Source organism: Lagenorhynchus albirostris, chromosome 20 (assembly GCF_949774975.1).
Source record: "Lagenorhynchus albirostris chromosome 20, mLagAlb1.1, whole genome shotgun sequence".
In the NCBI taxonomy this organism is placed as follows: Eukaryota; Metazoa; Chordata; class Mammalia; order Artiodactyla; family Delphinidae; genus Lagenorhynchus; species Lagenorhynchus albirostris.
The window spans coordinates 36,429,454-36,441,701 of NC_083114.1; the positions used below are offsets into that span (position 1 = coordinate 36,429,454).

The 12,248-nt window shown below is 38.6% G+C and overlaps 2 protein-coding genes across 5 annotated transcripts in view; both read left to right on the plus strand.

The window, feature by feature from the left end:
- The window catches only part of PHB1 (prohibitin 1), a 264,555-nt gene that overhangs the window by 69,853 nt on the left and 182,454 nt on the right, over nt 1-12,248 (plus strand). The window lies entirely within an intron of this gene.
- SPOP (speckle type BTB/POZ protein) overlaps nt 1-12,248 on the plus strand; it is a 67,443-nt gene that overhangs the window by 39,491 nt on the left and 15,704 nt on the right. For all 4 annotated transcript variants that reach the window (XM_060134360.1, XM_060134359.1, XM_060134358.1 and 1 more), the window contains 4 exons: nt 7,602-7,744; nt 8,358-8,479; nt 10,383-10,534; nt 10,658-10,785. In XM_060134360.1, the coding sequence (XP_059990343.1) occupies nt 7,667-7,744; nt 8,358-8,479; nt 10,383-10,534; nt 10,658-10,785 (480 nt within the window). In that variant the 5' untranslated portion in view covers nt 7,602-7,666. The remainder of the gene's footprint in view (nt 1-7,601; nt 7,745-8,357; nt 8,480-10,382; nt 10,535-10,657; nt 10,786-12,248) is intronic.

Below are 12,248 nucleotides of genomic sequence, written 5' to 3' on the forward strand. Positions count from 1 at the left end.
CTTTCCAGGACAGACCTCTGCATTTGGAGCAGAGCGTGCTGTCCCTGGACGTATTTTTGGGGTAGGGAATCATGCTAATATGTCCATATCAACAACTCTTACATAATGGATAGTTTTTAGGGGGAGGGAATGATTCCCTAGCCCTTAACTTAAATTGGCAATAAATTTTTCTGCTCTTTGATTTTTGTTTTCTAACTGGAAAAGTTGCATCCATATTGAGAATTATTCCATATTTTAACCTTTGAGCTGATTGCTGAGGTCTCTTTGGGGACAAGGACACTTTGTAGTTATTTATAACCTATAGAGAAGGGCAGTAAGGCTGTGAACAGCCAGCACGTGATGAGGTTTGGGAGCCAGTGGGAGCAGTCTGTTGTTTACTCCTCTGCTTTCCACGACTTGAAATTCTTTCATGTATCTTCTTGTTCCTCTTCATTTTGACTTTGGATGGACTTTACTAGCTGGGGTATTTCTATAAAACTCTTATCTTGTAACACTTAGATTGAGGAGAAGAAGGAAAAATAGCCTTTTTATGTACAAAAGCATGTCTAATCCTCACAGTCATTTCAGAGTCTATGCTTGCCTAAGAGATCTGTAAACTGGGAAAACCTTAAAGGTACTGACATGCATATGTAATACTATACTTGTTTCTGAGTTTTCCTTGTATACAGTAGTTTCTTCTAAGTTTCCCTTATACACAACAGTTGCAAGAACAGTTGAACTCTTAGTTAAATATTTGGCTATGGTAGAAAATAAGTTCTGCATCTTAGCCTGGTATAGAAAAAACTTAATGTGTCTATACATGTCTTAAAGGTATGTCTCCCTGTCTCTCTTTATATCTGTACACATGTGTACACGTGTATATATTTAATGTTAATTATTGTTTCTCTACATGTCAGTTTTAAGGGAATCAAACCCTGTGTCAGATATGAAACTTATAGATCAAATCTAAATAAATGCTAAGAATCTGCCTCATTTTTATCAGTATACTGGGATTTTACTGTATAGAATTTAACTTGAAATAACTGAGTGGTCCTCTGTTTCTGACAGCTGCTGTAATGGTTCTTTCAGGATCGACTTATCCTGGAAGATGTGCTTAGATTACTATTGTCTTATGGGTTCAAGAACTTCCCATTTAGCCCTGCACACTTCTCTTTCTCCCAACTTTTCTTGGATTTTTTTTTTTAAATCAAAGAAGAATGTAGTTTTGGAATGTATTAAATTAGTTCTTCAAAATAGGAGATCAACTGATAGTTTTCTTTTTAAAATATTTTCTTGTTTTAAGAGTATGCTTGGATTCCTGTAGCTGTTACTCATTCAGCAACTCCCAAACTTTAATCTTTTAACTAGAGCTCATTAAGGAAAAATATGGTCCCAAAAGACAGTAGTCTAGTTAGTCAACAGCAATTTCATTGAACAAATATTTATTGAGTGCCTATTATGATACCATTTTAGGCACAGGGGGATGCTGTTCTCTCATTGTGCTTAACTTCTAGTGGGAGAGACCGTAGACAAGTGAAAATATAAAAACAAGGTAATTTCAGATAGTGGTACTAAAAAAGAAATTTGAATAGGGTAATGTGATGAAAGAGGCTAGAAGTGGGGACTGCTTCAGATCTGGTGGTCAGGGATGACCTCTCTGAGGATATTACATTTGATAGGACACCTAAATGACAAGAAGGAGCCAGCTGTGAAAAGATCTGAGGGAAGAAAGAGCTTTCCAGGCTGAGGAAAGAGGCTGATGTGTTTGCCAAGTAGAATTAAAGGCCTGAGTGACTAAAGCATGGTGATTGAGAAGGGTAAGTGTTAGATGAGGTCAGGGAGGTACACTGAAGCTTTGGCAGTCATGACAAAAGGTAGATTTTATTTGGATAGGAGTGGAAGTCACTGAAGAATTCCTGTCTTGTTTCTCATAAGGGTCTGACTTATAAGCCATCTCATAACCAAGAAGAATTCATTGTGAAGTCTGCTAATTCCTTTTAAAATATTTTTATTCATTATTTGAAAAGGTAATATATTCACATGGTTCAAAATTCAGTAAGTACAAATGGCAACAGTGGAAATTCTCCTTCCCACCCAAGTACCCAGTTTCCTTCCTTGGAAGTAACCAGTGTCCCTAGAGTCTTGTGTAGCTTTACAGACAGAGATATCTTACACACACACATACATACATACATACATACATACATACATACATACATACATAAATATTTCTGCCTCTTTAGGTAGAAAGAGCTTCCCCATTCCTTTTTTAAATAGCTTTATTATTACATTGTCTGTATCATAATTTATTTAATCAATCCCTTATTGATGGACTTTCAGGTTATTTTCCATGTTTTTGTGATTACACATAGTGCCACATTGAAAAACCTTTTATATTTATCATATTAAATATATTAGTAGGATAAATTTCTAGACATGGAATTGTTGGATCAAAGGGTATATGCATTTCTTATTCATTCTGATATGCATTTCCCTTCATGAAGTTTATAACAATTTATACTCTAATCAGAAATGTTCTCCTTATCCTGGGCAAGTGTTATCAAACATTTTAATTTTTGCCAATTCACTGGGTGAATTAATGTGTGGTTTAATTTGCATTTATGTTTTCACATATTTAAGAACCATTGATACTTACATGTCTGTAAACCATTGGCTGTTCTTTGCGCATTTTTCTGTTAGGCTATTGACTTTTTTCTTCTTGATCTTTAGATTCACTCAATTCTAACTCCCTCTGTTAAAGAATTTTTAAAAAATACAATGTTACATGTCAGTTATATCTCAATTTTAAAAAAGCAGTCATCTTTAACTTGTAAATTTTAGGAAACATGAACCTGACATGAGACACGATAAACCCTAGTCTTTCCTTTGCTGATTGAAGTCTCTCTTGATTGCCCTTGGTTTCATTTTAAGAAGTGTCTCTAAATTAAAATAAACAGAAAAGAAAAAGAAAAAAGTGCATTTAGTGTTTTGTTAGAGTAGATTTATCTGCAAAAAGTTAACCCATAATAAATATTCAGAAGTCATTCAAACCTTGCAAGAGAGGAAGTCAGTATGACCTGTAATAATCTGTCCTTGGGGTAATGAGAAAGAAGTTATTACCTCCTGGGCTGTATATGATTGAGGACACTGTAACAGAAGAAATACAGACATTCCTTTGAGGTCCCAAAAGTTTCTCAAAAATGAATATACCCAAATCTTTCTATAGTTTTGGGGGGTTTTTTTTGTTTTTTGTTTTGTTTTTTTTTTTTGGTCAAGTCTTTTTGGCATCTTCTGTTTTGGAAAATGCAAACGTCTCTCAAGTTTAAAATAGTTACAACATTGGGATTTTTCCTTACTTGGAAACTGTACCAGGCTTTAAACCAAGAGAAAAAATAGTTACAGGCTTTAAAAAGTCCCTAACAAACCATTCTTTGGCAAGAAACCATGTTCCCAGCCATCTAGTTTGTGCATGTTTGTGTATTATATTAAACAACATGAAATTGTCAGGATTTAATAGAGTGAACAGGAAAATAAATGGTGGTATATAACAGATATGTTCAGCCTCTGAGTTGTCAGCATACTGGGAAGTTTGCTAAGCCTGGGAAAATAAATTTCTCATTAGAGAACTTGGGCAGTCTTGTTTTAACTTGTTTGAAGCCAGGAACAGTATATTTTGGTGCTAGTTGTCTCCTACAAAGGTTCTCAAACCATGACCCTCAAATAGACCTCCTATTTTCTAAAATTGTTTTTCTGCTGGGCATCTGCGGCAGTTGGCATGAAGTGCTGAAGAGTTCACGTACAGGGAGGCTACTTTGCTTATGAACACTTTGCCCGTGGTGCCTGCTGTGAGTGAAATTAATTAGATTTGTGCTGTCCTAGTCGATTTCCCTCCCAGCAGATTGTGTGGTTAGACCTCCTCAGAGTCTAAAGCCGATTCTCCAGTTCTACTGACTGCTGGGTTGGACACTTTTAAAAATTGGAAGAAAGGTTGGTGATATTTTAAAAGAAACCAAAGACTTCTCTACAGAATAAATGAGAAGCAAAAAAGATAGGTAAAAATGGCCAAGACCAAGGTGGTATTTTTTTCCTGGTTGTGATAGTGAACCATGGTTCAGTAGCAACAGTTAAGCCATTAAAATAAACTGGTTTTTAAACTTGTCTTTTTCTTAGGCTTAGAGAATTCTTAACTTGTTAATTGTTAGATAAATTTGAAGTATTTTTTTAAACTTCAAAAATAAACTCAAATTAGTATTTTATGATCTATCAATATAGAGCTGAGCCTGCACCTCATACCTACAGAGCCAAGTTTTATGCTCTTAACTAACATGTAAAATTCACATCTTCATTCCAACCCGCTCAAAAGATAGTTTTAATTGGGAATTTTGAAAATTCATTCTGGCTCCTACTGGCAGTAATGGTAACTGGGATTTGTAAAACCGCCTAAGGTGCATTTACTCACTACTAGATAAGTAAACAGTTTTGTGAGAATATGTTTTCCATCAAATGCAAGTCTACCTTGATCACAGGTCTCTTTTCTTGATATTATCATGAATCCTGAATTGCACAAACCAGGGAGGCCCAAATTCCATTGCAGTGCTTAGTTTAAGTGAAATAGCACATCATGTATAAGACTTAATTTCATGTGTGATTACATGGGATGTTTTAACTATAAACACATGTAGGATAGTGTTAAAACCAATGGGGACTCTGGTAATACTGATGGTATTACTCTGTGAGGGTGCAACTATATCTTATTACTCCTCCTCCGTGTTTATTAAGTGGCCAGTGAATGTGAGTTGAGTGATTTTTTTTTTTTTACCTCTTTCTACGAAGGATTTGAGGCAGTTTCCAGAAATACTTAATATATCAAACAGTAAAATAAATCAGTTCAAGGAATTATAGCAAAGTGAATAACAATGTTAAGAAAATAATAAAGCTATTCGGACTTCCCTGGTGATGCAGTGGTTAAGAATCTGCCTGCCAATGCAGGGGACACGGGTTCAAGCCCTGGTCTGGGAAGATCCCACATGCCTCAGAGCAACTTAGCACATGTGCCACAACTGCTGAGGCTGTGCTCTAGAGCCCGCAAGCCACAGCTACTGAAGCCCGCACGCCACAGCTACTGAAGCCCGCTCAACTAGAGCCCGTGCTCTGCAACAAGAGAAGCCACCGCAGTGAGAAGCCCGCGTGCAGCAACGAAGAGTAGCCCCCGCTCGCCACAACTGGAGAAAGCCCGCACGCAGCAACAGAGACCCAATGCAGCCAAAAAATAATAAAATAAAATAATAATAAAGCTATAGTAGAGGGATCATATGAGCCTATATAGAGTATAGCATGTAGAATGAGCATATGAGCCTGTAGTTTCAAGAGATGGGTCAGATTTGTCTCAGGGCTTCCTAGTAGCCAAGCAAAGAGAGCAGCATTATCAGATATAGATTCATATTGTCTGTCCATAGCTGAAAACAGACCAGGTGTTCAGGAAAGAAATTTCTCCCTTGTATATTGTAAACCAGACAATGTATGATATGATGGAGTAAGTACATCCTTACACTATTCCCACAATTAATAAAATATATTTTATTGTATTTAAGGTTTTTTTTGATATGGATCATTTTTAAAGTCTTTATTGAATTTGTTACAGTATTGTTTCTGTTTTATGTTTTGATTTTTTGGCCGAGAGGCATGTGGTTGGTATCTTAGCTCCCTGACCAAGGATCAAACCCACACCCTCTGCATTGGAAGGTGAAATCTTAACCACTGGACCACCAGGGAAGTCCCAATAAAATATATTTTAAAGATAAAGCAGAACAGTACAAAGGGTAGTATATACTAAAATAGCTCTCATCCCAAACTAAAAGACATTTGTCATATTTGCCTCAGGTCATCCTAATTTTTAAACAAACATGAGAGATCAACTTGAAATGTCTTACATTCTTTTCCCAGCTTCATTCTTCATCCTTGCTCTCCCATCAGGAATCTGATGCATAGCTTGTCAATGATTTTCTTCACTTCTACTGTATGCATATATCTGTAAATAATATATAAATCTTAAATTTGCATAAATAGTGTACTGCACATGACATTCCAAAACTTGCTTTTTTTCATTAGTGTGTTAGATCTCACTCATCTCCATGGTGCTGTAGATGTAGTTCATTACTTTTAAATCCTGAAGTAGTTTTTCATTGTATGGAAATAACCCAATTTAGTTATCTGTTTCCCTCCTAATGGATTTTTAGTTTGTTTGTCTACAGACAAACTGCCACATTGAACGACCTTGTCCATGTCTTCTTGTGCCTGCGTGCAGTTTTTCTAGGACAGTGGTTCTCAAAGTATTCCAGGGCATATCAGGGTCACCTGGGAACTTGTTAGAAATGGAAATTCTTGGGCCCAACCTCTGAATCAAAAACTCTGGGGGGCAGGGCCCAGCAATCTGTTAGCAAGTGATCCTGATGCACCTGAAGTTTGAGAACCACTACTTTAGCACATATATAGTTAAAAGTAGAACTACTAAGTCTTAACGTATAAGTAGGTTAAACATTACTAGATATGGCAAATTCCTACCCCAAATATACTTAATAATTTACAGTCTCACCAGCAGTGTATGAGAGTTCCTATAGCTCCATACTGTGGAACAGAGGAACAGAGGAACAGAGAAAGCAAGAAGAATCTGGAACATCAGATACCAGTGAAGTGTAAGTGGAGAGAGATCTCTAATGATACAGAGAAAGGAAAACATCTAAGAAAGGGATAAATGTTGCCCTTACAGAGAGCAGCTAGCAATGGGTTGATAAATAGAAGACTATTCATTTTCTTAAAATTTATTTTTGGCTGTTTTGGGTCTTCGTTGCTGCACATGGGCTCTCTCTAGTTGTGGTGAGCGGGGGCTACTCTTCGTTGCTGCACGTGGGCTTCTCACTGCGGTGGCTTCTCTTGTTGCAGAGCACGGGCTCTAGGTGCGTGGGCTTCAGTAGTTGTGGCGTGCGGGCTTCAGTAGTTGTGGCTTGCGGGCTCTAGAGCGCAGGCTCAGTAGTTGTGGTGCATGGGCTTAGTTGCTCTGAGGCATGTGGGATCTTCCCGGACCAGGGCTTGAACCCGTGTCCCCTGCATTGGCAGGCGGATTCTTAACCACTGCACCACAAAGGAAGCCCAGAAGACTATTTATTCTTAATAATAAGTTTGCACTGAAGTGTAGGAGAAGATGAGACAGTATTTGGAAAGGTAACAAAGTAATTTTCCTTTAGGAGTGAAGTATTTGTACCCTCAAGGGAAGGAGCCCACGTACAGTGGTAAAGCTGTATGTGGTGTTGACCATGCTGTCTCCTCTTTAGGTAGCCTTTTCATGGATGTACTTTAAGTACCCTTTGAGTAAACTCATTTGGTAAGATAATATTAAATAGTATTGTGCAGAAGATTAAAATAGGGTGATATCATTGTGATGAGACTGCTTTAGGTTAGGTGATCTTCTCTGAGGTTAACATTGAATGCTAAGAAGCCATTTGAATGATAAGGGTAGAGAATTCCAGGCAGGAGACAAAGTTTCCAGTCTCTGGAAGGTCAAATGGAAATAGTAGGATAGTATACCATTAATCTAATAAAATTCTCTTGCTTCTTGCATCATCCAGGGTGAAGAGGAACAGAAGTCTTTGTCCCCTGACTTTGGAAATCTTGTTTAACCTTCAAACTGGCGATGTCAAGGGTTCCAAGTCCTCCACCTCCGGCAGAAATGTCGAGTGGCCCAGTAGCTGAGAGCTGGTGTTACACACAGGTAGGTGCTTCTTGGGAGGATTTTGGGGGACGAAAGGAATCAGATTTCTTTTCTACGTTGGCTTTCCTGCTTTCTCTGGGTCATACCTGCCAAATAGTTAGATAAAGTACTTGTCAGCTTGGTTTTCCATGGGGAATCTGAATGCCCTAGGCATTCACGGGAGCTTGAAAGGGGAATCTTTGAAACTGGATCTGCTGCCTACATCCACCTTCATGGAAGTGTATTCCTCTGTTGGGCAATTTAGGGGGAAACCAGGTTTGAGATTGCAACCCCAGGCAGTGGTATCAACATCTAAATCATCAAACAACTGCTCTGAGCAGAGGTTCATTTTAGGTGTGGCTTAATCACCTGCTTTCCCAACCTTGTCCATGTTTTTCTCACTTTCTGTCTAGTGTTTCTCAAGCTGAGAAAAGTTATGAAAGCAGTTGGTCACCGTGAGATTTCTTAAAATGTAGATGAGAGACAGAAAAGGCTGAGCCTCCATGCTGGCCAAACAGTGCTGTCTTCCTATGGGATTATGCAGAGGGAGGGAGGGAGAAAATTATCTGATCTCCAGCCTGTTTTTCAGGTTGCCCACTTCCTATTTAATTGCTTCCTGGTTTTCTATCAACAGATCAAAGTAGTGAAATTCTCCTACATGTGGACCATCAATAACTTTAGCTTTTGCCGGGAGGAAATGGGTGAAGTCATTAAAAGTTCAACCTTTTCATCAGGAGCCAATGATAAACTGAAATGGTGAGGAAGACTACATTTAGCTATACAAATTTTTCTATAAGTTGCCTGTTTGCTTGGCTTCACAGGATACTGACTAGAGTGGAAGATCCTTGATGGCAGGGACTTCGTTTTGTTCTTAATGTATTCCTTGGTGTCTGATACATAACAGATGCTCACTGTATATTTGTTGAATTAATTCAATGAGTATATCAGGGGATCAGCAAGCTCAAATGGCTGTAGGGTAATGTAAATGTGTAAAGAGAGCCAGTGTTGTAAATAACGTCCATACATGGTATGAGTGTTGACCACTTGGCAAACTAGTGAATGTCCTTCTAAAAGAAGTGGTGGCTACTCAGCTCCAGCTGACTAGAGGCATGTGTGAATAAGGACTGACTTTTCTGATTTTTCTGATTTTTCAAGAAAAGCAAGAGATCTAGATTTTAATGTAATATCTCTTGACTTTTAGATTGCCTGTTTTTAAACAATAAAGGAGATTTATTTACTTATGTACCTGGAATGCCCATGGTGTAGGATGTCTTTGAAGGTAGTTTGATCCAGCAGCCAGCCCAATGGTTAGATTAAGGACCCCATCGCTCTCTGCTCTGCCCTGCTCTCCACACTGTTTGACATTTCAAGCTTAGCTTCCCTTGTGGTTGAAGGGTGACTGGCGGTAGCAATGAGCATCACCCGCTACCATCCCACAAGTTCTTTGAACTTGCTCTGAACTGTGTGGCCAAGAATGCACTGATTGGTTTAGATCTAGGTTCCCTCAGTTGATCCCTGTGGCAAGGGAAATAGGATCTGGAAGTGGGGGTCAGTCCTATCCAAACCATGTGTTTTCTTTAGGAGGGGCAGGCAGTTATGGATACAACCATATGCTCTCTACAAAGACCAGAACACATATCTGTGAACCACCATTTTTGACCTCTGATACCCACTGAAAAGTTTTAACAACTCTCCTTTCGTTTAGTCCTTTTTGGCCATGTACATAAGCAGTGTACTACTAGGTGCTGAGAGAAGGCTTATTCTTAGGCATTGTATTTAAATCCGCATCTTTAGCACAATTGTGTAGTGATCTATGTGGCATATGCACTTCCTGGAGAAGCACTGAATTGGGCCACCTGTTTGAGAGAGGTGCTATAACACTGGCAAGGCCTAAGGATACATATGGCCTGTGTATTATATGTGGTAGAAGCCATGTTTGAACCACATGCAGTTCAGCTAATGACATTTACAACTTAACTGAGTTGAACCTATTCTGTCTGAATTTTGTTTTGATCCATTGGTAACATATTGGCATCTCTAACTCTGTTTAGAAGTCTGGCTTAGAACTCTACCCTGTGTAATGGGAGTTTACTTTTGTCTGTGCTTCCTCCATGCTGCCTCCTTTATTTTAATCTTAGAATATTATTGCCAGATTGATAAAATATCTATAAAAGATTATTTACTACTAACATATTCCTCTATAATTCTTTTTCTCTCCCAAGGTGATATTGAAAGGCTCACTGACTTTTTTTTCCTGGTTTCACTGCAATCCCAGCAAAATAAGGGGCTGCTTTTCCTGAGATTGAGGATTAGAATAGATTGAGCCTAGGCTGAATTTTAAAATATTTTAGGGGAAAAAAGACTGATTTGGGAGATTATGAGGAAAGAGGAAGAGATGCAGGGGATGTGTTGTCAGATCCTAGGATGCCCCTTTATTGTTTACTTTTTAAAAGGTGCCTCAGGTTGCTCTAGAAAAGTGATTTCCAAGTAGTCATTCGCTGAATCAGAATCTCCTCTATGGGGCCTGGGGTTTTTTTTGTTTGTCTGTTTTGTTTTTTTAACATCTCCCTCTCGATTTGGATGTTCTAGTTCCCTCCTGTCCTTTCATGAGCCTACAAACATGGATGCTTTCGACATTTTTTTTTTCTGTTTTGGGTAGGTGTTTGCGGGTAAACCCAAAAGGGCTAGATGAAGAGAGCAAAGATTACCTGTCACTTTACCTGTTACTGGTCAGCTGTCCAAAGAGTGAAGTTCGAGCAAAATTCAAATTCTCCATCCTGAATGCCAAGGGAGAAGAAACCAAAGCTATGGGTAAATGTTACCTTTGTTCGGCTCTTTATTTTCACATATGGCAACTTTATATATTGACAAATTGTGGATTTGATATGGTTTTTTGAGTAATCCTAAATATAACTTTTTTTTTTTTCACTCCAGAGAGTCAACGGGCATATAGGTTTGTGCAAGGCAAAGACTGGGGATTCAAAAAATTCATCCGTAGAGATTTTCTCTTGGATGAGGCCAATGGGCTTCTCCCTGATGACAAGCTTACCCTCTTCTGTGAGGTGAGTCCTTTTACCCTGCTGTGAGAGTAGCAATTCCCAGACCTGATGGGTATCAGTAGACATAATTGTATTGTATCAAGGATGGTGAGTGAGAAAAATCCCCAAGTGGAGTGGTGCTGCACAAATGCGATTTGTGTGACTGACTGAAAAGCTGTGCCGTGATTTCAAGGTTGTTGGGCATCTCAGCTTTCCACCTGTTACTTTCTTAAAAACAAAGGTTGTGCCCTATCTTGGTATGTGTGATTTTTTAGCTGCTTGCGTCAGAATTCTGGCTTTTTCCTTGTGGATTTTTTCAGAAAGCATTTGGAAGGACTGTTAACTTTAAGCTGAGGAGAATGACCAGCAACTAGATATGTAAATATATTTGTTCCTTGAGCTTTCTGGCTCCTCCTTGAGTATGAAGTCCACGTGTGTTTGACAGAGCACTTTCCTTTTCTGCTTTTCGAACTAAATGACTCTTACCGGTTGTTGAGTGTCTCCAGTTTGTCTTTCTGGTAATTGTGAAATAGGAAGGTGAGAACCATTTTTTCTAGAGTGAAGGTTAAAACGGTTAAAGCCCTCTACCTCATAGTTAGCTAAGAGAGTTATCTGTAGTCAGTTAGGAGAGTCCTTCTCTCCCCAACGACCTAAAGAGCCTTTTTTCAGGTTTATAGGAGAAGCCTTGAAGTAAAATTCCCAAACTGAGAGTGAGTTGAAAAATGGTTTCTTTAATGAGTATATACAAATTGGTCATCTCATGCTGTTATCAATACATATATAAATACTCATAAGCTCACAGTGTAAGAAATGAATAAAACCTCCAGTCAGCTGGGATGTTGGCATTCCCTGTACATCGTATGGTCAAGGAGCTGCTTCCTGAGCGACACCACTTTATGAAAATGACCACTGTGCTTTCATGGGGAAGGTGCAGGCAAGTTCCCCAACTAGCAGTGTGCTCTGTCAAATAATAGGCACATCACCGCCTGCACAGTAGGAAACGTGTCCCTTAGGAACCTTGCCCCTTTGTAGACGAGGCCTGGCCAGCAGTAACCAGCTTCTTTTCCAAGTCACAGCTCATTGAATATTTCCACGGAATAGTTGCTGGTGCTTAGGAAATTTGGGAGCTATAGTTTATTAAAATATCGCACTGAATACGTAAAATATAGTTTGCATAATAGCTACCTTTTCTCCTTTTTAATTGCTAAGTAAAAGAAGGAAATACTAGAGTGATGGCGTCTGTAAAAATACATAAAACTTTGCAGTTGTTTTTTGTCTGATGGACTTGGAATTTGAATTCTACATAAATCCAAGTAGTTATAGATCATACTCAGTTGCCCAAGTGAAGAAATGAGAACAATTAGGTGGTTTTATGTGATGTTGGATGTTACATAAACAAACCATCAATTTAATATTCACCCACCTTAGAGATCCTATATTTCAGAAAAAAATTAAAAGAGTGGAAAACTCTAATTTCTGTTGGAAAT